A 23,693-nucleotide genomic window follows, 5' to 3' on the forward strand; every position below is an offset into this window, starting at 1 on the left:
TTGTTTTTTTTTTTTTTTTTTTTTTTTTTTGTTTTGTTTTTTAATCTTCCAAATGTGTTCATTTCTTCTTTTTCTTTTAATTTTTAATTTATCGTATCATTTTACGGCTCTGAAACATTGAAACTGTTATTAATTTATAATCCTTGTGGTAAATTTTTTAAGGGATAATTCTAGTGTGATTTATTTTAAATCTTTCAAACTAAAAAATTAATTAAAAATATAATGGTTCACTTTACTATAATTAATTTTATTAGTAATATTAAAACCCTAAATTAATCCATTCAGTTTCTCGATTTCATCCACACCTCTATAATTATGGATTAACGTGCATCCTTCTTGTAAAATTAGTATCGATGAAATATCTATTGACTTTCTCGATTCCATCCACTCCTCTATAACTATGGATTAACATGCATCCTTCATGTAAAATTGGTGACCACAAGATACCAACCAACTTTCTCGATTAGGGCCACTCCCTTACAACAATGAATTAACATGCATCCATCATGTCAACGCCAATTGACTTTCTCGATTTCGTCCACCCCTACCGTTATGGATTAACATGCATCTTTCATGTAAAATTGATATCGATAAGATACCAACCAACTTTCTCGGTATTATCCACTTCCCTATGACAATAGTTTAACATGCATCCTTCATATCGACACCAATTGACTTTCTTGATTTCATCCACACGCTTATAGCTATGGATTAACATGCATCTTTCATGTAAAATTGGTGTCGGTACGATATCAGTCTTATTGAAAGAGCGAATTGAGCTTAGGCATACGTACATACAAACATTTGAGCTTCACCATAAACTCGGACAACTTCAAAGTCTTGTCAAATTCCAATTTCTATAGAGCGTAAATTCGATCAACTTCTGAATTTGAGAAGTCAGAGTGATGCCATGAGTTTGAGCCACTCCGTCTAGCGCTCTTTTCCTTCTTCCTGATCGACCGATTTCTCTTGGACTTCACAACATAGTAAGTCATGGTACCAAGAACACCTGCCATAATCACACCTCCAACCACAGTGATCACAATTGCAGCCCATTCATATTTACGCCCAACCACGATATAAGACGATGCCATGAATGCGACCGAAGTACAAACAGAAGCCAGCCACATAAGTTTATTAATAATCTCCACGACTCGTCTTTCTGCTTTCGTCTCACCTCTGACTAATGTAATCTGCACCACCACAACTGCTAACGACGTAAACAACGCAATTGCGTTAAAGATGAAGAAGATTTTGAAAGAACCAGAGCCCACGACAACAGCTGTTCCTTGCTCCGTGTCGCCACCGGGTACCGTAAAGATGGCTGCAAAAGCAACTGTGGCAAAGAGGACAGCCACCACGGTGACTGAATTGGTTGCATTGTTGATTCCTTCCCTGTGCAGCTTTCTTAGCTCTTTAGAGATGTTGTGTACATTTTTGTTTGTTTTTCTGGTTTGTTCAAGTTGGGTATGAACATCTTTCTTAATTTGAGTCACTGTATTTCGCAATTCGTCTCTTGGTTGGTTCAGTTCATTGGCTCTGACAGCACCGTAGCGAGAAAGACAGTCCTTAATTTCTGATGACTCTTCTGAAAGAGGAAGCTCCTCCGCTATGTCAAAAGCAGTTTTGTGGTCTCTGGATAATGCATTCACATTGGTATCTGGGAGGAGCAACAACTCCTGTACTATCTGCAAAGTTTGAAGACAAAGGATGTAAATTTAGGGTCCTTCCATATGAACACAGGATGCATATTTAGTATAGAAAAACTAAACTATTTTTTTAGTTTTCAAAACTTCTCTTCAATTTTGATGTAAAACGTAGATAATATAACGAACTACACAAGTGAAAATAGTGTTTATAAACTAAACTTAATTTTCAAAACCAAAGGTTGACTATCACAATTGCACCGTTTATAAGCAATTGTGTGGTACTCACTCTTGGCACCGAGTGAGTCAGCCAACTCGAAATCGCATTGTCTACGGCCGGACGACGTAGGCTCAAGCCTCTGGCCCTAAGAAGAAGATTTTTAGAAAACGGGGCAGAGAGATTTTCGAAAGAGAGTTTGAAAGCAAGATTAAAAGAAAAGTTGAAAACAATGTTATAGGCTATAAGCGAGAATGGGAGCACAATGGCTTAGATAGCATATAAGCTATAAGTGAAAAAGGCAACACAATGGCTTAGATAGCATATAAGCTATAAGTGAGAAAGGCAACACAATAGCTTAAATAGCATATAATTCGGTTAGTGTGTCATAGTCAGGGCGAGCGTTCCATCAATTGGACCTAAAATGATAAACTTTTCATTTCAATGCCAGTATTCCAACATACCAAACCATTATATCCTCCTTTATCACGTATTCCACTGCACACTCTAAACACAGCATCTTATTTTCAACAATCTAATTTCCAAACATCCCATTTCAGGACTTTTCATTTCAATGCTAGTACTCCAGATTTTCCCTCAAAAGATTGGTACCAGAGAGTTTAAAAAAATGTCTTCAGAAACTATGAAGATAAACAAGGCAACATTCACAAAAGCAATCAAGTTAATTACCTCCACACGCTTTTTCCTCGTAGCGACGTGCAGCGCCGTGTTTCCAAACTTATCAGGAAGCATAACAATAGCAGGATCTGCATCAAGAAGCAACTTCACCACATCACGACTTTGCCCTTTGACAGCCATGTGCAGTGCCGTTTGGCCCTTCTTGTCATTTCTTCTTGCTAGCTGTTGATCTTTGCTGAGCAACAATCTTACAATTTCAGTATGGCCAGGGCGCACAGCAAAATGCAATGCATTTTTACCATTAGATCTACAAATCTCTAGCAGGCTACGATCTTTGTTAAGCAATTCCTCGACTACGGCTGTGTGGCCCCTTGCTGCTGCTGTAATGAGTGGAGTTGCACCCGACGGTCCAATTGTTTTGCTTAGAGAAGGTTCATGATCAAGAAGCTCCTTGACAATTGCTGCAATTCAAATTAGCTTATTATCATCTCCAGTTTTTCAAGTGGAGAATATGAGATCTAATCGTAGGATTTTCGTTACCAAACAGAAGATGAGATCGAGATTATTACCATGGTGTCCTTGACTTGCAGCAATATGCAACGGATCGAAAGCAGACCTGTTCTTCGTTGTGAGAGTCTCTTTATTGGAGTACTTCAGTAGCTCCTTAACGACCTCTATGTGTCCTCTTTCCGCGGCAGTGAACAGAGCCGTTTCCCCCAATTCGTTGACCTCGTTCACCACTAACGACCGAACCTCAGCGACCTCCGCGTCAAAATCGGCGCCACTAAGAGTTTTCACCATCTGCGAATCAATATCATCGAGAATCTGCTTCACGGCGGCCAGATCTCCCCGCTGCGCCGCCAGATGAAGCTCAGTATCGTTGTGCCGTCCGGTTACTTGCTTCACGTACTTCTTCTTCCCCGCTTGGTCTATCCGCTTCCCCGAATTAGATAGAACCAGAGCCGGAGCCGTCGCAGTCGATGACGGAGACGGCGTCGGCGAGAGTTCAGCCAGAGGGTTTCGATTTGATGATAGACTCAACATCCCCTTCTCTAAATCTCCAATACCATCCACTACCACTGAAAATCCAAAAAACAAACAAAATCACTCCACGCCTCCCAAAGATCATACACAGCACAGATTTCAATCCAAACAACAAATACCAAATCACAAAAATCAAACAAAAATTCCACAATAGCACACTAACTTTACCTTGAGTTGAAGAACTGCCCATCTTCAACCGAGAGGCAACAAGAACTCAAACAATTATCCTACTCCAAAACTTCAATAGCGGAGATTCTGGCTGCGAAGTCAGTGAGAGAGATGGCTTCTGATTAAGTAGCGGAAAGATAATCAGATAAATACAATCGACAAGGAAAAAGGAGATCAGAGGAAAGCACTTGGAAATTATGCCGAAGAGAACAAAAAAAAAAAAAAAAAGTATATATATATATATATACTTTTCAGTTCTTTTAATAAAATAAAATAAAGGTCCATTTCTTTCAACTCCACTGTTTCTCGTCGTACTATTCATTGCCGTGGTTGCCGCAAAAAACTTTACCGGTTGCCGGTTAGTGGAATTATCGTTTTCTTTAATTCAAGAAAATGTATAGCAGCCCAATTGAATGAACTGACGCTTAAATAATATTAGATTCGGTTGCTGGTTGACCGAGAGAATATTAATATCTCAAATTCAAAATTTTGTCCCAATAATTAATAAAAAATAATATAATAAAATATAATTTTAATGGCGCCATAAGTACTTATAAATTATTTTTATAATTTGGTAAAACAATTTATAGAGTTCTTTTAAATTACAAAAACTAATTCTAACAATTAAAATTATACATATTAAATTATATTTTTTAAAATTATAAATATTATATTTATAACTTAATATATTTTATCCAATAAACTGTGTATTTTAAATTAGGGGTATTCCTTATCACCATATAATAATTTGACAAAATTATCAAAAAAAGATTCTTAACCTTTCAAAATTTTCAATTAAAAAATATAAAATACTCTTGCTCAACATTTATTATTTTTCTTCCAACTTATTCCTCCCAATAATACCAAATAAACAAATTTTGAAATTGAACTAAAATAACTTTTTTAGTTAATGAGTTAATGATAAATACAAAATACAAAATTATTGAGTTAATGATTGAGTTAATTATTGATTTTTCTTCCAACTTATTCCTCCCAATTTATTATTTTTCTTTTTTTCTCTCTATTGAGTTAATGATAAATACAAAATTATAGTAACTTTCAATTATAAATGAGTGGTGAAAAAAAAAAAAAAATCAAATTGCTGCTACGACCTTCAGATCCTAATAAACTTGGAAAGAAACGAGTTTGGTTTAATTTACAAGATCGATTTACTTAAATTATTTACATAATTTGTTTTAATATTTAAGAATTGTTAGAATCATGCTATGACAATATTTCCATTTTTTCTTTATTTCAAGAAAAATGATTGGATATCTACAATCTTTTCCTATCAGACAAGGAAAGTGAATCATTCAAACAAGCCTAACAAAGCTGAAGATTATCCAAGAAAGGATTAGCAGAAATTGAACTTACGCCATCTGTAAAAATATAGAATTGTCTATGAAAATCAAACATTTCGGTTTTGGGGGGGAAAATTAAAGAGTATCAGACATAAGATTATCAAGAACACGAGACAAAACTTGTCCACAAGAACACAAGACAATACTACTACACCTTAATAGCATATTTCCTCAATGGATAGTACATCTCCTTTTTCTTCTGTCGCTCAGTTACCAGAGATGCCTGCATAAGAAATTGGATTCACTCAATAAAATGATCGAAACCAAATTAAAGCGAAAGAAATGGACTACCAACCAGCTAACAGCACTGAAAGTGAGTAGAAGAGGAATCAAGGTTGTAAAACTAACAAAGCCATTATCTATCATGGATATGTTCCACAGCATTTGCATCTAAAGCTAAATTCGATTATGATTTACTATCCCTCATCTAAATCTATCTTGAAAAACCAAATCGCAGGCAACTAGTTTTGCACTACTTTTTGCAATGGAGATTGCTCATAAACATAATCCATACTTGGAGACAAAAAGAGTTGGAGGAAAGGAAGGAAACATGATAAAGACGAAGAGTTACCTGGTGCTTGGTGAGCCTTCTACGAATGGCTCTGGTCTTCTTTGGACGCAGATCGAGAGGCAAAAGCTTCTTCTTCTTGTAAGCTTCCCTCAATGCTGCTTTCTGCTTCTGTGAAATTACTGTCAAAACTTGAGCGATCGATAATCTTACCACCTTGCTGCAAAATCAACCACAAAGAACAACAGATTCAACAACACAATGATATGCATTGCGGAAAAAACGAAAAAACAGTCTCGAGGAAAAGGAAATCACATCTTGGATAGCTTGTTTGGGGCTCCGCCAGTGACTTTGGCAACTCGAAGCAGAGAAAGCTCCGCCTTAAGATCTTTAAGCTGTGTCAACAGATCCGCCTTCGATTTATGCCTCAACTCGTGAACCTTGATCCTCGCTACAAACCAAAAACATCAAATTCAACAACATAAACTCCATCGTTTTCCTCAAGAAACAAGAGAGCCAGAATCTGAATCGAGAACGTCTAATTTCAACAATGATAAGATTTCTTTAGAACTAACCCATTTCTTCTAGCGTCCTCTTCGACTCTGCGCCGCCCGCGGCGAAACCCTAGGAAGAGAAGATGAAACCCGGTGAAAAGAGCTGCTACTGAGAAGACTAGGGCTTTTGGGAACAAGAAAGAGTTTGTGATATTATAATCTTTCGAATTGCCTAATTTACCCTTTTGGGCCTCAAAATAAGGGTCGTGTTAGCCCAATCAATTAATCCGGCCCAATTAGTTTTGGGCTTCGTTTGTATCTCGCGATAATTTCCATTTATTTTGCGAAAAAAAAAAAACTCCATTTTTTATATTAATTTTTCAATTTATAATTTTTATTTTTTAATATAATTTCTCACTAATTTCATAAACAAATATATAATATAATGTTAAATATAATTTCTAAAAATTCAAATTTTAATATTACAAACATAATTTTAATTTTTTTTTAAATATAAAAAATGGTACAAGACGATCTTTAATTTTGGATTAAAAACACGGAAAAAATAAGAGAATATAAAATATTTGATTCATAAGCTTTCATTTCAAACAAGAAATTCATAAACAAACAGATGAGCTAAAACATATTATCAATTCAAGGATCAATGATAAAACGACAGTACTTTTAGTAGCTGATGTAAACAGTGAATTGCAGCAAAGTCTCTACTCCATCAGTTTGCTGCTGGTTGGCGCCTGGAAGAGTCTTCACATTGGCATATCCCTTTGCATTTACATATTTTCCGGTGCCTCCCATGATGGCCAAGTGCGACTCCGACACGGCGGTCCGATGAACTCCGAAGAAGCTTAAGCTATCGATGTAATGGCCGCTCTGAAACATGGTTGTGAATGCCAATGTTTGACTGTTTCCATCCTCCGAGCTCACAACATAGAATCCTTGTGCTTTTCCAATCAAGCCAGAGTTGAGCTCGTGTCCTTCCGTGAGCTCATCGTCGATCACCGTCATGGTGCCGAACATGAGCTGCTGTATCGATACTCCAGATGGGAGCTGTCCAGCATTAACAGATGGAAAGCTAAACCCGCCATTGAAGTTGTTCCCGCCGCCGCCATTGTTTTGCAACAATGGTGATGTAGCTCCGCCTAGGCCAACCAGAAAGGGGAGGTTGTTGTTGTTAATCAGACCACTGTTTCCATTACTCTGGGGGACACCATTGCCAACTGATAAAACTGCTCCATTGGGTTTGGCAAAGGGAAGCTGGCCATTGAGAGCGGGATTGTTAACCGCCCCAGTAACCGCCCGAGCTGTCGGGTTTGAACCGCCAAGGATGTCATGCATGAAGAAGGTTAAGACATGATCAGCTTCAATCCCGCCCGGACTAGCTAGAGTTGCTGAAGGTGTAGTAGCTCCTAGCCCTGGATTACCAACCGGCGTCCCACCCAAACTAGGTTGGCCCAGATTGCCAACAGGCGTCCCGACAACGTTGGATCCAAGCGGAGTACCCACCGGAACCTGTGGCTGCTCGTCAAGAAGTCTGGCCGAGTTAACAGATAAACACATCAAGCATAGCAGAAGAAGGCAGGCTATATCCTTAATAGGGAAGCAGAGAACTCTGCAAGACTCCATGAGAGGAAGCTGAAGGAAGAGCTAATAGAACTTGTGTTCTTGGTAATCTTGATGATGGGGTTGAGGGTAATCTGTGCGAGCTAATTATATATATTAGAGATCAGGCTGGAAGGAAATGGAAGTGGCTGGCATGGAGTTGGTGAATAACTCTATGTTCAATGGTGTATTGGTTTAGGTTTCAATAGTTTATCAGAAAGCATACCAGAAACAGCCTGAAAATTAAAGATCGGTCAAGAGGATTGGCTCAACTTCCGAAACACCAACAAGAACACGAAGGTTTCTATGGTGGGATCCCACCTCGGTTCGGGAGGAGAACGAAGCATTCTTTATAAGCGTGTGAAAATCTTTCTCTAGCAGACGCGTTTTAAAAACCTTGAGGGGAAGCCCGAAAGGGAAAGCCCAAAAAGGACGATATCTAATAGCGGTGGGCTTGAGCCGTTACAAATGGTATCAGAGCCCGACACCGAGTGATGTATCAATGAGAAGGCTGAGCCCCGAAGGGGGTGGACAAAAAACCTTGAGAGGAAGCTCGAAAGGAAAGCTCAAAGATGACAATATCTACTAGTGGTGGGCTTGGGCCGTTACAAATGGTATCAGAGCCCGACACCGAGTGATGTATCAGCGAGGAGGCTGAGCCCTGAAGGGGGTGGACAAAAAACCTTGAGAGGAAGCCCGAAAGAGAAAGCTCAAAGATGACAATATCTACTAGTGGTGGGCTTGGGCCGTTACAAATGGTATCAGAGCCCGACACCGAGTGATGTATCAGCGAGGAGGCTGAGCCCTGAAGGGGGTGGACAAAAAACCTTGAGAGGAAGCCCGAAAGAGAAAGCTCAAAGATGACAATATCTACTAGTGGTGGGCTTGGGCCGTTACAAATGGTATCAGAGCCCGACACCGAGTGATGTATCAGCGAGGAGGCTGAGCCCTGAAGGGGGTGGACAAAAAACCTTGGAGCCCGACACCGAGTGATGTATCAGCGAGGAGGCTGAGCCCTGAAGGGGGTGGACAAAAAACCTTGAGGCCCGACACCGAGTGATGTATCAGCGAGGAGGCTGAGCCCTGAAGGGGGTGGACAAAAAACCTTGAGGGGAAGCCCGAAAGGGAAAGCCCAAAGATGACAATATCTACTAATGGTGGGCTTGGGCCGTTACAAATAGTATCAGAGCCCGACGTCGGGCGATGTATCAGCGAGAAGGCTGAGCCCTAAAGGGGGGTGGACACGAGGTGGTGTGTCAGCAAGGAGGAAGCTGGATTCCAAAAGAGAGTGGATTGTGAGATCTCACATCGGTTGGGGAAGATTCAGGTAGACACGAGGCAGTATGCCAGCAAGGACGCAAGGCCCAGGAGGGAGATGGATTGTGAGATTCCACATCGGTTGGGGAGGATCACAAGGCGGTGTGTTATCAAAGACGTTGGGTCCTGAAAGATGGTGGATTGTGAGATCCTACATCAATTAAGGAGGAGAACAAAATATTTTTTTATAAGGGTATGGAAACCAATTAAGGAGGAGAACAAAATATTTTTTATAAGGGTATGGAAACCTCTCTCTAGCAGACGCGTTTTAAAAACCTTAAGGGAAAGCTCAAAAGGTCCACCCAAAGAGGACAATATCTTCTAACGATGGGCTTGTGTCGTTACATACACACAAACATATAACTCAATCCGCCACAGTTGGCATCACAAAAGGCTTTGATGTATAAAAATGATATCAATCTGTCACACTTAACAACAATGAACCCTGGTTCCACTCATGAATCAAAGAATACATCCTCATCAAACACTTGAAACAAGATCAAAACTGTTTCCTATACACAAATATATGACTCACCTTTTCTTTAAAAAAGGAAAAGAAAAGAAACAATTCTCTGTTTTTGTATGCTATAATGTTCGTCTATGAAAACTATATATCATACCATTCAAAATCATATGATGCTGCTACCAACCTCTGCAACAAGCTCAACGATCAGCAATCCCTCTAGTTCCCTACAAATAGAACCAATCTCATCTTCGAGATCTATCCACCCGATCTCCTTCCCGAACTGTTTATCGACTAAATCTTTGTTCCCTTCCTTTTCTTGGCTATCGAGAAGGGTCCATAGTTTGTCCTCGACCATTTCCTGGTCGAGCAATGGCCGAAACCTTCTCGATACAGGCTTTGCCCATTCGGGCACACCAACAAACGACTGAAAGAGTTCAGCTAACCCGGAATTTATTCGGTCAAAGAGAAGCTTTCTTTCTGATCTCCTCCAAGAAACTTGTTCCCCGAACTTCTTCTCTAACGCCTCGAAGACCGAGGGGCTAATGACATAACGTTCCTGATCATGCCACAAAACACAACCCTTCTCTAGGTTCCTATGATGCAAGCCTGCCTCGCTTATGACATCGACTAGGTATGAAAAATCCCGACTATCTTTGAACTTGAACGTGCTCATTATATCATAAATTTCATCAGAATTGCATATCGATCCTTCTCCACCATCCTCCTCACTCGATACGAACAATTCATGTTCGTCTGAGTTAGTTCCCGGGGAGTCCCACATCAGAAGTTCAAGTTCTACAGCCACAATAAGTTAGATGAGGAAGGAGAGAGCTTTTAGAACTTGAAATCATAATATAGTCATAAGATAGCTCACCTCTACTGTTAATGCCCGAGGACTCGAAACTCGAAAATGTTTCTTCTTTAAAATGTCGTTCAAGGACCGAAACTGGGCTAGGTTGATAAAACTCCTCCAACCTCACAATAGAATCTAGCTCTTTGCTATCGTAACGATCGAACGAAAGACCATCCTGCAATTCATTGAAAGTGAACTTTTTAAACGAAAAAGTTAACTAGTTCGGTCAAAGTTAACCGTCCTCCATTCACTTGGAATGAAGGCTAGTATCGTTCAGCCTAACCGTGCGTCGCATAATTTAGTAAAAAACCGCCCCCAACTAGCCAAAAGTAACATTGGTACATTCTACTTCGTGCAAAGTTCTAATGAAGGCAATATGGAACCTGTTGGATAGAGGTACACGTCGCACGGCACGAGATGGTAGATGAATGACCGTCAGTCTCCGGAACAATGCTGGACAATGAAGGTTGCTCTATGGCCAGATTGCTGTTTGATGATAGCAAGTTTACAGAATGCTGATCACAAAGGCCATTTTTCTCAACTCGGGTCTTCAGATCATTACCAACGATACAGCCATCGTTGTCGACATGATCGCTCACTGAATCAGGGCAAGGAAAAATCCTCAACTTTTTAGAGCTTAATTTCGAAGAGGGTTCGGAAGCATTCTTTTTATTGGATCTCGTATTCAACGGCTTGTATTGAAGCCAAGTACCGAGACCTTCAGGCTTTAAGAACCATGTATTTCGAAGCGCCTCGTACCTGCTCCTGATTCTAGATCTTGCAATCACTGTATAAGCAGAATCGAGTCTCGATCTGTGGGGTTTTTTACTGAGTCGATCGAATCTTCTATCCTTGCAGCTCAAGCACAACGGACTGCCAGAATGCAAATGATCCTTATTCAAACAAATACGCTTCGGGAAATCGTACTCGACTGGCTTGCAATTCAAATCACTGGGAAAAGTTGCATAATGAGGGAGTATAAACATTTCATTCATGTTCCTACCTTGTTTAGCTAGCATCAAATTTCCATTCTTCCTTTGTTCTTCTATTACTTTCTCCCTGGATTCTCCGCCCTTGTACGACTCAACCGAAATGAAGCAGGAACGCTTGTATTCATCTTTTCTATGTGCATTGTTAAGTGGCTTTGACAGGTTCGGTCCATTTTCGACATGGTTGAACGTATTATCTTTTGTTCTAGTATGTCTTGGTGAGATGTCCATAGAATCTACAGCCTCCGGTAAGTCATGAAAATCCTTTGACGTCGGTATAATCTCATCTGTTGAAAAGTGCTTTTCGTTCATGAAATTGCGTATCGAAAAGTGCTCCCGTTCCCATAAAACGTTGCGTATCGAAAAGACTTCTGGTGGCTCTTCTATGGTCATCCTAAATGGCTGACATCTAGAGGGGGATTTCTTCTTTTGGGTTCCTCCAATGGAAGCAACCCTTTGTAAATAACGCTCGGAAAGACCTCGAGAACGCCCCGAAGCACGGTGCTCGGATTGCAGCTCATCAAAGCCCATCAATGCTTCAAGAACACTAGCTGAACACTGTGTAGACTCCATCTTGGAGAAACTCTACCGACCAAACTTTAAGGTAGACAAGCCCTGACCTCAAGTGAAGTATATAAACGTGTCAATTACAAAAGCTTACTTTTGTCTTCCCTCCTTGCTTCCTGAATAAGGTAACAAGACAGTTTAATGAGCTTTAGAAGTGTTTCATGGAAAATATAAGAAAGAAAAACGGTATCAAGGACGGTTTCTCAACGAACTTCTAATTCATAGTTGAAGGCATCAATATACGTATGTTAGGAATCATGACCCTCCACAATGGTATGATATTGTCTACTTCGAGTATAAGCTCTCGTGGCTTTGTTTTGGACTCCCTCCCAACAATCCTCCTCTCGAACAAAGTACACTATAGAGCCTCTTCTGAGGCTTATGGAACCCTCGAACAGCCTCCCCTTAATCGAGGTTCGACTCCTTCTCTAAAGTTCTCAAACAAAGTACACCATTTGTTCGACATTTGAGAATTCTATTGACATAATTAAGTTAAAGGCATAACTCTAACACCATACTAGACATCACTACTCTCTACAATTGTACGATATTGTCCACTTTGAGTATAAGCTCTCAAAACAGTCTTACGTTAACCCACAAATTCCAAGAGACAACAACAGAACAAAATCATTGAAACGCCATAAGAACCACAGCCCACTCGATTAATAAACACAAAAAACAGCACAAACCCAGAAGCTTAATCATTGAATATGGTATAAATAGTACCAAAAAACAGAGAAAACAAATCCAGAAATCAAACACAAAGATCTAAAGAAGAAACTCAACCTTTTTTCAGAACCTTTTGCAGAAAAACGCTAATTCGAAACAGCTAAAGAAACCTCCAGATCATCCGAAATCCCCCTCTCATAAGAGCCACCACTAGATCAACTCGAACCCACTTCCAAACTTAGCTGATAAGAACAAAAACCGGACACACCGACCAAGTGGCAAAGCAAAACGCAATCGAATCCAAACAATTCCAGGTCAAACACAGATAGATGTCGGGGAGCACAAATCTGGAAGATGGGTAATCGATCTTTCCCATCGCTACACGATACTGGTAGCAAAGGGAACGAAAGAGGCGCGTCGGGCGAGAAAATGGCTGAGAAAATGAAAGTCTAGGAGATTTGATGCATATGATTTGGGTATCTTCTTACCCTTTTCCCCATTGTCGTATTCAGAAAATTACGCGCCAACATAAGGCAGTAACCTTGTCTGCAACTGCACCATAGTCGCCCACAATTCATTTCATAAAAATACGTGAAAAAATCAAATTTTTAGTTTTGATATTTCCACTCCTCAATTTTCGCACGCGCACTCACTCCTCAATTTGCACGCGCACTCACTCACTAGAAATTATCCCCATAATTAATAATTGGAATTGATATGCCTCATCATGAATAAATTTTGACCTAAATTAGGGCAGCCTTTCTTTTATGTTTTATTTTATTTGTATAAATAATTTATTCCTTTTAATTATTAAGACAGCACCTAATACACTCCTTATCTTGTCTTATTCATTATAATATTCTTACGTTATTTATTATTTTATTTAAGCACGCAATTATATAAGACGTATTTCAATATGTATTATGATAATTAAAATAGAAAAATAAAAAATTTAATTGTAATGTATACGATAGAACGAAATACGGGAACGTATTTTTTTTTAAGAGCCCAATAGTTTTTATGAATATATATAATATCATGGAATAAATAATTTTCATTGAACATAGTATGAAATTTCTATTTATTTATTTATTATTGTATTATTATTTTTAAATAATTCTATCCACATGCAACAGCCCTTCTGAAAATAATACACTAAGATATATTTTCGTAATTTTTATAAATAAAGATAATATTGTAGATTGAATATTAAAAATTAAACGGTATAAAAATTATATATTAAATCAACATTATTATATAAAATAGCAAGTTATTTAGTTGTAATACATATTTATTATAAAATTAACGTACATATTTAATCATTAATTAAAGCATTAGCGTAATTGATTAAATTTCAAGGGATTAAAAGATTGATTTTTAAAATAAAATAAATAAATAAACGAAAAGTCTTGTGGATTTAACCATAGTTAAAATTAACCTCCCATTAGGGTTTAGGGTTAAAATTACAATATTACCCTTATTTTTTAAATGATCTTTTAAAAACTATTTTTATTCTAATGAGTGGCATAATTGGAACAATCTAATAACTATGATGTCTGAGTTAAGTTTAAAAGAACGTCATTTAAACATATCTATTCTTCGTCCAACGTTATAAGCATTTTTCAATTTTAAGGAATAATTTTGGCACGTTTATAAAAGGTTAGAGATAATATTACAACTTTTGAAACACTAGAAAGGAAAATTCAAATGAGATACGTAAATGGGTGTATAGATTATGAACCCGTGATGAAAAGAAAGCCATAAACATCGCCTTTTGCATAGAAAAAGGTGAAGACTTAGACCAAGAAAAGGCCAACTTCCATGTAGTCCCCCACATCAATATGTGCTTTCTTTATTGCTTTGATTACAATAATAAGAAGACAAGAAAGAACTATGCATAGAACGTGGAGATAAGCAACATCCATCATCCAATGGGTATGTTCCACGTAATATCTTCACGTAAACATATGCTGACATGGCAAAAGATGATTGGTTAAGAAAAAAAACACAACAATTTACACCAACAAAGGGGCCAAATGAAATCCTCCGTGCTCATTTCCGTATGATATTGTTGAATGGGGACCTCAAACATATTCTCTATGTGGATTTTGTTGGATTGTTAGGCTTAGTTTTTAGGGTCCCCTTTAGAGGAATCCAAGATCATCCTTTGGATCATTTGGTTCGTCTCTTCTTCCGACATGCTATCCTTATTGCTTTGAGTTTTTGCATACGCCTCGAAGAATTCCTTGTTTTCCTTCTCTAACTCGGTCCACACTGCATAACACGTAAAGTAGAGCGTTTGTGTAATAATTCGAGACTACTGTTAACCGATATTGTCCTCTTTGGACTTTTCTTTTCGGGCTTCCCCTCAAGGCTTTAAAACGCATCTGCTAGGGGAAGGTTTCCACACCCTTATAAAAAAATGTTTTGTTCTTCTCTCCAACCAACGTGGGACATCCCTAGCACTCATTCCTTTCTCCAATCGATGTGGGACCCCCCCCCCCCCAAAAAAAATCCACCTCTTTTGAGACCCAGCATCCTTCGGACCCACCGCTAGGAGATATTGTCCTTTTTAGGCTTTTCCTTTTGGGTTTCCCCTCAAGACTTTAAAACACGTCTACTAAGGGAAGATTTCCACACTCTTATAAAGAGAGTTTTGTTCTCCTCCCCAACCAATGTGGGACATCACAGTTTGAGCTTGACTCAATCATACGGTTCAAGGGTTTGATTAAAACAATGAAAGACTACTACTACTACCTGTTGACGTGATGACGGGTGAAATATTCGCATGTTTGGAGAGAGCGTCCATACACTCTTCTTTGGTCATGCGAAAGATTAAACACTTCTCGATCAAGTGTTGCACCTGCATCGAAGGAGCGAGTATCAGTGATGCAAATAGAGCGGATTTAGGTGGTATAATGAAAAGAAGGAAGTACCATATGTATGTATGAAGCAGAAGAAGAATCTGCCATGAGTTGATGCTTGTAAGTGATCTGGTTTTGAAGGGTGAGGTCCTTAAATAAGGGCAGGGAAGAGGGAGGTGGGGCCAGGAGTCCCACGTGAGGGATTAAGGATCATTGGTTGCGAAGGGATTAGAGGAGATTCGTGAAGGAGAGTTTCTTTGTATTGAACCCACGTGTGTGGGGTCCAAACCCTAAAGAGGAATCCTCCAAGAAGACAAGGGAGTTGCCTCCAGTAACTAGGTGTCATACTTCAACAGGGCAGCCAAAACCAGTCCTTTGCCTACTCTCATCACTGTTTCCAAATCCTTCCAAAGAACAAGAATGACTACTCAACGTTTCGTGGCATGTTCCGATTCGTTGTTATCCCTGCCACATCGCCCCGCACTGACCTTTACTAGCTGACATGGATGCCATTTGATCTTTCCAAATGACGGAAGTGTAAGATGATGAACTCACTCAAACCCCTTACTAGACTTTTGGAACTTTTCAAGCTTGTGGGTGATGAGGCTATCCGCAAGCCTCCATTGTTGAGCTTGGTGTCACGGTTATGCTTGTTCAAGGCGTGTTGTTTATGATTGCATTCCCATTACATGCCAAAACTTCTGTCTTGCTTTCTTTTACTGCTTTCATGTTGTATAATTTCTTTCTTGTATTTTCTAAGTGTACGACGTTTCAGCAGAATCATGCCTATGCTTGGTAAACATGAAATGCTCCAAAATGTACTAACATTTAGGCTTGTTAGACGTAAATCGCCTCAAAATGTACTCTAAAGAGATACGACTAGTTGTCAAATTCTCACTAACCAGAAAGTTATATGTTATTTAAGTCATTGTGTTGCCTTTTTTTTTTCTTGTAGTCATAACATGGTTTTCAATGTCTCTCAACCTTGTTTTCAAACTCTTTTTCAAAACCTCTCTGACCCATTTTCTAAAATCTTATTCTCACGTAGAGGTCAAAGGCTTGAGAATCGTAGCGATGCAATTCTAAGTTAGCTTGACTCGCTCAGTGTTGAAAGTGAATACCGCACAAACGCTAAATCTGTTGTCAAGAAAAGTGCGATGGTAACACTTAGCATAACCCCTTAGAAACACCAGCAAGACGATGCAGAAGCGCAGCTGCCATCCGCACGTCCTGCTAAGACTGTCAGTAACTAAATTTACAATTGTTCATAGACCATCAGAAACTAAAAATGAAGGTAAAGATGATATCAACTCATAATACTCACAGCCCACTTGTTCTTATTCACAATATGCATATCAATGGAGAAGACAAAGGGATCTCAGAAGCAGAAAGTTAATAATACCCTTTTCACTCGAATAAAGAAATTACGAAGGAATATCATTTTAGTCCCTATATTTTCAATAAATTATCAAACCATCTCTACTTTGTCGTTAACTTTTCCGGAAAAAAAAACGGTCTCTATCAATTATTTTCTCCGAAAATTGTATTTTTTTAAATAAAAATGATTATTATTATTATTATTCTACTATTTTCGAGAAAAGAAAATTAGGGTTTCGAAATTTGACCATTGTATTTTAATTTTAGGATTAAAATTAGGGTTTTGCATCTGATAATCAAATGAACAACACAAAAGTTTTAAACTTTTTAGACACAAAATTAGGGTCTGGTTGAACTATGCAATGAACTTTCAAAGTTGTCAAATCAGTCATTAACCAATTAGCTTAAATCATGCCCAGAAACTCATAGAAACAACTAGGAAAATCATAAACTTGATGTTCTTGAGTATCTAAGAATACTCATTGGAACCTTAAAAAAAAAAAACATGCGAACAGAATCAAACAATCACAAAACAACAAAAATTACATAAAAAACAACAGGAATTTTGATTCCTAACAGTCGAACAAGTGAGTAGAATAGCTTGAAAACCTTGTAAAATACAGGTTGGCAGTGCACTAAACGGTCCCCAAACTCAAAAGTCAGTATTGTCAACATCGGAAAAAGAGAAAAAAAAAAACATACTACAAAACAGACCACGACACTAGACAAGCCTGCAATGTCGAAGTCATTCGACAGGCAATCGATATTATACCTCTTGGACACTTAAAGCATGGAACCAACTTCATTTGGTTGGTCGTCCATGCTTTCCTTTAAATATACTCGTGTTTAAAGAAGAAAAGATACACATTAAAGCATGAGATTCTATACATGATTACTTGGTTATTTACCAGCTTTTTCAGTTCTCTAAGGTTAATAATGAATGAGGTTCAATTTCTGACTCGCCATCCTGCAAAATGTCAGAATTGTCCTCGAACGGCAAACGCGTTGTCGTTGTCGTCATCGTCTTCTTCGCTCTTTCATCATTATTCATCTCCTTCGCTTCACCGTTCATAGTTCATATCTTCAATCATAAAATCTAGGACCCGGTTGCTCAATTGGACCATAGTTGCTCCACTTATCGAAACGCTTCGAGATTCAACATGTATGGACTATGAATTTGACTATATCTCTCAAGTCCATATCACTTCGAGATTCAACATCTTTGTCCTCCTTGATAAGATCACACCCTTTTAATTTGACTATATCTTTGGATATTTGAATGTGTTGTCTTTGGTTTTGAGGGTGTGGGCAATGTTGATGTTTGGATTTTATTAAGGTCTAGGGTTTGGTGTCCATTGTGCATGAACTTGATGGAAGATTGAGTTGAGTTTACCCGATTGAATATAGTAAGTTGCAAATTGAGAACGAGAGTAGAGAGAAAATTGAGAGATATAACTAGAGCACTAGCAAGAACGTTTATAGACTAAACACGAGCAACAACGATACTAGGCAGTAGTGAGAGCAGGAGAAAAATAGAATAGCTATTAGCCACACACAAGGTTTGTGAATAACTGATTGTCTGATAATGAGCTGCTTCTCAACTTCGTTCATCACATTCTTCTAAGAAAAGTTTAGAGGTAAGTCATTCAGAAAAAGGGTATCAGGGATGAGAACAAGTTGGTGTTCGAGATCGACGAGGACATAATGAAGGTTTCCCAATGTATCAAATCGAGCTTACGACGACAAGGAAGGATAAGGTGAATAAGTGATTTTCACTTCAATTCATCACATTCTTCTCAGAAAAGTTTAGTTGTAAGTCGTTCATAAAAAGGTATCAAGGATGAGAATAAGTTGGTGTTCGAGATCAACGAGGATATAGTAAAGGCTTCCCCGATGTATCATATCGAGCATTTGGTGATGTTCGACTTTGTCTTCCCGTGATTTCTAGGTTCCTCAAAACGAAATCATTAATCTCCCTACAGGCTACTGATTACATATCTCAATTAAAAATAAAAATAAAAAAACCCAGAAATCAAAAACAAATATAAAGAAGAAATTCAACCTTTTTTCAAAACATTTTGCAGCAAAACACTGATCTTGGGTTCTCCTTAAAAGCCACAAAATAGATAGAGAAACCTCCCACCAAGTGGCAAAGCAAGACACAATCGAATCCAAACAATTTCATCTCATTTATACTGCAAAAAAACACCATAAATAGAGGTCGGAAGCAAACCTGGACGATTCGACAGCATCTAGGTCGGTTTTTTTTTTTTTTAATAAATAATTTATTCGACAGCATCATTCCCTATCTTATTTATTATTAGGGTTTATTACTATATTTAGTAATAAATTATAATTTATTTATATATCATATTTGATATTTTATTTTTAGTAAATATCTAGATATTTGTCATTCTTATCCTAATATCTTTTCATATATAGTTCATATCCTTATAATTTATTTAATTATAAATAAAATAATTTCCGATTGATTAATCAAACATTTTCAATTAACTTTCAATTTTGCATTTTATTCCAAAATATATATATATTTGAAGTTTTTAATGAAAAGGGTTAATCTCTATTTTAAAAATACTTTCAAACGATATTAAACCTTTAACATTTTATAAACATTTCTAAACGACATTTAAATTTCAGACATAACTGTTTTTTTATCCCAGAAAAAGTTACAATATTAATTTTTAAAATAGGGGTAGTATGGACCCGTGACAGAAAAGAAAGTCGCCTTTGAGTTACCCAGAAAAAGTTGATGATTTCCCAAGCAATATGAAGCTTTCTTCATTGCTTTGATTGCAATAACAACAAGACAAGAAAGCTTTCCCGATGTTGCACGAGGCATTGGACACTGAAATAAGCAACATCCCATTACCTGTTTTGTTTTGATTATAGATTCTTTAAGTAAGGAAGAAGGAAACTTATAGGTAAGATCGTTTTCATGGTAGGCTTAGATTTTAGGGAATTTCTTGTTTTCCTTCTCTAACTCGGTTGACATTGCAAAATATGTAAAGGGTTTGAGCTCGACTCAATTGTACCGTTTAAGGGTTTGATTAAAATAAGAAAGGACTATTGATTGACGTGATGACGGGTGAAATATTTGCATGTTTGAAGAGGGTGTTCGTGCACTCTTCTCTCTTAAATCCTAGAATGATCAAAAGAAGTGCGCACCATCTAGATACGGTAAAACGAGTCTTTTAGAGTTACACAGTGGAATCGATGTTCATCTAGATACTGTACTCTTCGAGCTTTTTCTTCTGCAGTTTCCTTCAAGGTTTTTGGGCTTTCCCTTATAGGTTTCCTCATTACGCGTCTACTAAGAAAAAGTTTCTAAAGGGTGTTTAGTTCTCCTCCCAACCAATGTGGGATATCACAATCATATAGAGAGCAGCAAGAAAGTTTATGCTTGCAGGGTTTAGTCCTTCAAATAAGGGCAGGGACGAGGAAGATGAGGCCATTAGTGATCGTTCGTTCAAGGAGTTTACAATGAAAACGTAGTAGACTTGGAATTTTCAAGCTCTTTGCAGTTCCACATACAGAACAAGGTTGAGGGTGATGAGGCTGTCGGCAAGCCTTCCATTGTAGAGCTTGGCATAACCTACAAGCACAGTTGATATTAGCACATGTATCCGTTCAAGTCTACTGCTAGCAAAAATTGTCTGCTTTGATTCGTTACATATCGCAGTAAGTCTCACAATTTTAAAACGTGTCTATTAGAGAAAGGTTTCCACATCTTTATAAAGAATGCTTCGTTTCCCTCTCTAATTCACGTGGGATCTCACAATCCACCTCTCTTGGGTGCCAATGTCCTTGCTGGTACACTAACCGATGTCTGACTCTGAAACCATTTGTAACAGTCTAAGACCATCACTAGCAGATATTGTTCTTTGTGGGATTTCCCTTTCGGGCTTCCCCTTAAAGTTTTTAAAACTAGTCTACTAGAAAGAGATTTCCACACCCTTCTAAAAAATGTTTCGTTCCCCTATCCAATCAGGGATCTCACAACCCACCTCCCTTAGGGGTCAGTGCCCTCGCTAGTACACTGACGGTGACTAGCTCTAATACCATTTGTAACGACCCAAGACCATTGTTAACAAAAATGTTCTCTTTGGGTTTTCTCTTCTGAGCTTTTTCTCAAAGTTCTTAAAACACGTCTACTAAAGAAAGGTTTTGACACCGTTATAAAAAATGTTTTGTTCCCTTATTTATTCACCTAATGTGAGATCGCATACCCTAAATCCGACAACTTAACCATTGTATTTGACCTTAGAATTAAAAATTAGGGTTTGGGTTCAAAACAATGGTCAAGACTAAAGAAGAAGCCATGTATAGAATCTGTTTGAAATATGCAATGAACTTTCAAATTTGTCAAACCAGTCTTTCTTTGAGCTAAATGCATAGCTTTAAGGATGGTGTTTCATCGACCAACTAGCTGAAATCAGTGCAGAAAGCTTATAAAATAGCATAACAATTCTCATTGCAACCCCAAAAAAGCTTATAAAATAAACTTTGGCGTGCACAAAAGGGTCCCCATATTAAAAAAACAGTCTTGTCAACATCGGAAAAAGAGAAAAACATATTAGAGAACAGACCACGACACAGGACAAGGCTGTCATGTCGAAGTCTCCGACAGGCCGACGATATTGTAGGTGTTGGACACTTGATATCTCCGGTAGGGTTTTCTAACCATATTCATTTTGCTAACCAAGAAATGGTCGTCCAAGTTTCCTTTAAAGAAACCCATTACAACAAAACACCCAGATTTCTTGTAGGTTTAGAAACAAGCAACACATTCAATACTTGGTTGTTTACCACCTTTTTCACCTCTCTATGCTTAAACATGAGAGATTCAACTTCTGTTTTAGCATTTGGTATTCCAACTCAAATTCCAAAATTGTCCTCCCTTTATAATTTCCAAATTAACGTGTAACCACAAACACTCCCATAGCTCGATACTGAGCAGAGCCTGATGCATATCTACATTAAAATATGGTAGAGATATATTTGCTATATATGATACATATTTGGTAAATATTTGATAGAATAAATTATATGTAATTCTGGCTATATTTAGTAAATTGACGTCTTCTTCGTTCTTTCATCACTATTCATCTCATTAGCTCCCCGTGCATAATTCATGTCTCTGAGCACCACTGCTTGTAAAGTTCTTGAAGATTCAAAACCTTTGTCCTCTTTGATAAGTTCATATGTTCATTGATAGTTCATTTTCAACCCAAAAAAAAAAAAAAAAAAAAAAAAAAAAAACTTTGAGCACTATTGCTTCATCTCCGACCTTAGTTACTCATTTGGATCGTAATTTATCAACTGTAGATTCAAAATCTTTGTCTTGATTTAAGTCACATGCTTTCGATCTTTTTTTTAAAAGTTCATTGTATCTTTCGATGTTTGAATGTGGTATACCGACCGTGAATTCTTTGGTTTTGAGGGTATGGGCATGTTGATGTTCGGAGTTGTTAAGGTTTAAGATTTGGGTATCAATTGTGCATGAACTTGAAGGGAGATTGAGTTAAGTTTACTCAAAGATATAGCTAAAGCCGTAGTTAAGAACATGTCTAGCCTAGCTTATGATAAGAACTACGATTCTCCCTTTATAATTTCCAAAATGAAAATCGGAGTCTGATGCCTATTTACAGTTAAACATGGAGCCTGTATGTTTATGGAGCCTTGTCTATTTACAGTGAAGATGGAGCCTGTCTATTTACAACGAATATGGATGGAGCCCCGTCGTGTCTATTTACAGTAAAGATGGAGCCTCGTCGTGTTTATTTACAGTAAAGATGGGGCCTCGTCATGTCTATTTACAGTAAAGATGGAGATGTAGCCTCGTGCAGATATTTGGGAAAGATATTGATAGATTATATATAGGTGCTTAAATCTTTATATACACCCGATTACTTACACCAATATTACTCCTTAAATTTTCTCTTTGTTTTTTCTCCCTTGTTCTTTGTGTTCATTTTGATAGAATGTGTGCATTGTTGAGCGATCCTAACAGCTCCATCGTCTTCTTCGTTCTTTCATCATTATTCATCTCCTTCCCTCCACTATTCATATCTTCCAGTGTTAAGTTCATATGTTCATTGATAGTTCATTTTCAACCAAAAATAAATAAAAAAAAAATCTTTGAGCACTATTGCTTCATCTCCGACCTTAGCTACTCATTTGGATCATAATTTCTCGTAGAATCAAAATCTTTGTCTTGATTGATAAGTCACATCCTTTCCAATCTTTTTTTAAAAGTTCATTGCATCTTTTGATGTTTGAATGTATTGAGGGTTTGTCATTTGGAAAACATCATTATTCAATATGGTCGGAAACCAACTAATGAACTAAAAAAACGTAGGAGATGAATAAAAATTAAGGAGGGAAGACGAAGACGAGGGTCGTTATACCTTTCTTTTGAATATTGAAAGAGATAACAAAAGATATAAAAGATCGAAACTACAAATGTTTTATTATTGTTTTCTCACTCTGTTACAAAATTCAAAACTTTGAATACTTTGAATCATGTTTAACCTATCAAAACCTTCAATTAGCTCTCGTAGAAAACTGTTAGGGATCCGTATTAAGTTGGAATGTCGTTGTTAGTGTGGTACCTCTAGGACTGGCAGCTCTCAACCCTTAAGGAGAGGTAAACGAATGCTCTTCGAATTGGTATCTAAACCCTAGTAAGTCCCTTACACCTATGCTGCTTCCCTGCTAATAGGGTGACCAACAGAGACTAGTGTTTTTGCTGTTGTCTCTGCCACAACTGCCTCTACTGGTTTGTTTGGATGCTCTAATTAGCGTATACAAGATCAATTTCAATGAAAAAAGACCGAAAAAGGATTTGAAAGAAACCCATGTCAATATTTCATTCAA

The 23,693-nt window shown here is 37.8% G+C and overlaps 5 protein-coding genes and 1 long non-coding RNA gene across 8 annotated transcripts; all 6 read right to left on the minus strand.

The window, feature by feature from the left end:
• Positions 1–723: 723 nt before the first annotated feature.
• LOC111487209 (ankyrin repeat-containing protein ITN1-like) lies at positions 724–3,925 on the minus strand. Its single transcript, XM_023134522.1, has 4 exons — positions 3,715–3,925; positions 3,072–3,581; positions 2,554–2,963; positions 724–1,688 (listed from the first exon to the last, which is right to left on the minus strand). The coding sequence occupies exons 1-4, from the start codon at positions 3,734–3,736 to the stop codon at positions 858–860; spliced, it is 1,773 nt and encodes a 590-aa protein (XP_022990290.1). The 5' UTR covers positions 3,737–3,925; the 3' UTR covers positions 724–857.
• A 1,133-nt stretch (positions 3,926–5,058) lies between these two features.
• On the minus strand, positions 5,059–6,272 carry LOC111487336 (60S ribosomal protein L35-like). The gene is made up of 4 exons (XM_023134720.1): positions 6,159–6,272; positions 5,899–6,034; positions 5,647–5,803; positions 5,059–5,298 (listed from the first exon to the last, which is right to left on the minus strand). The coding sequence occupies exons 1-4, from the start codon at positions 6,160–6,162 to the stop codon at positions 5,224–5,226; spliced, it is 372 nt and encodes a 123-aa protein (XP_022990488.1). The 5' UTR covers positions 6,163–6,272; the 3' UTR covers positions 5,059–5,223.
• A 377-nt stretch (positions 6,273–6,649) lies between these two features.
• Positions 6,650–8,106, minus strand: LOC111487277 (dirigent protein 10). The gene has a single exon (XM_023134642.1). The coding sequence runs from the start codon at positions 7,716–7,718 to the stop codon at positions 6,762–6,764; it is 957 nt and encodes a 318-aa protein (XP_022990410.1). The 5' UTR covers positions 7,719–8,106; the 3' UTR covers positions 6,650–6,761.
• A 1,267-nt stretch (positions 8,107–9,373) lies between these two features.
• On the minus strand, positions 9,374–13,096 carry LOC111487197. Its single transcript, XM_023134500.1, has 4 exons — positions 12,673–13,096; positions 10,714–12,002; positions 10,352–10,505; positions 9,374–10,272 (listed from the first exon to the last, which is right to left on the minus strand). Exons 2-4 carry the CDS (start codon positions 11,890–11,892, stop codon positions 9,641–9,643), a joined length of 1,965 nt encoding a protein of 654 aa, XP_022990268.1. The 5' UTR covers positions 11,893–12,002; positions 12,673–13,096; the 3' UTR covers positions 9,374–9,640.
• A 1,167-nt stretch (positions 13,097–14,263) lies between these two features.
• On the minus strand, positions 14,264–15,599 carry LOC111487343. The gene is made up of 3 exons (XM_023134735.1): positions 15,492–15,599; positions 15,313–15,418; positions 14,264–14,829 (listed from the first exon to the last, which is right to left on the minus strand). Exons 1-3 carry the CDS (start codon positions 15,525–15,527, stop codon positions 14,681–14,683), a joined length of 291 nt encoding a protein of 96 aa, XP_022990503.1. The 5' UTR covers positions 15,528–15,599; the 3' UTR covers positions 14,264–14,680.
• A 3,002-nt stretch (positions 15,600–18,601) lies between these two features.
• LOC111487360 lies at positions 18,602–19,047 on the minus strand. Of its 3 annotated transcripts, none has more exons than XR_002719048.1 (2): positions 18,859–19,047; positions 18,602–18,772 (listed from the first exon to the last, which is right to left on the minus strand). It is a non-coding gene; the product is annotated as an uncharacterized LOC111487360 (long non-coding RNA). The 3 variants fall into 3 exon arrangements; XR_002719047.1 differs by having other exon boundaries at positions 18,602–18,779; XR_002719049.1 differs by having other exon boundaries at positions 18,602–18,782.
• Between the last annotated feature and the right edge of the window lie 4,646 nt (positions 19,048–23,693).

The sequence above is a fragment of the Cucurbita maxima genome, unplaced genomic scaffold (genome assembly GCF_002738345.1).
Source record: "Cucurbita maxima cultivar Rimu unplaced genomic scaffold, Cmax_1.0 Cma_Scf00012, whole genome shotgun sequence".
Lineage (NCBI taxonomy): Eukaryota > Viridiplantae > Streptophyta > Magnoliopsida > Cucurbitales > Cucurbitaceae > Cucurbita > Cucurbita maxima.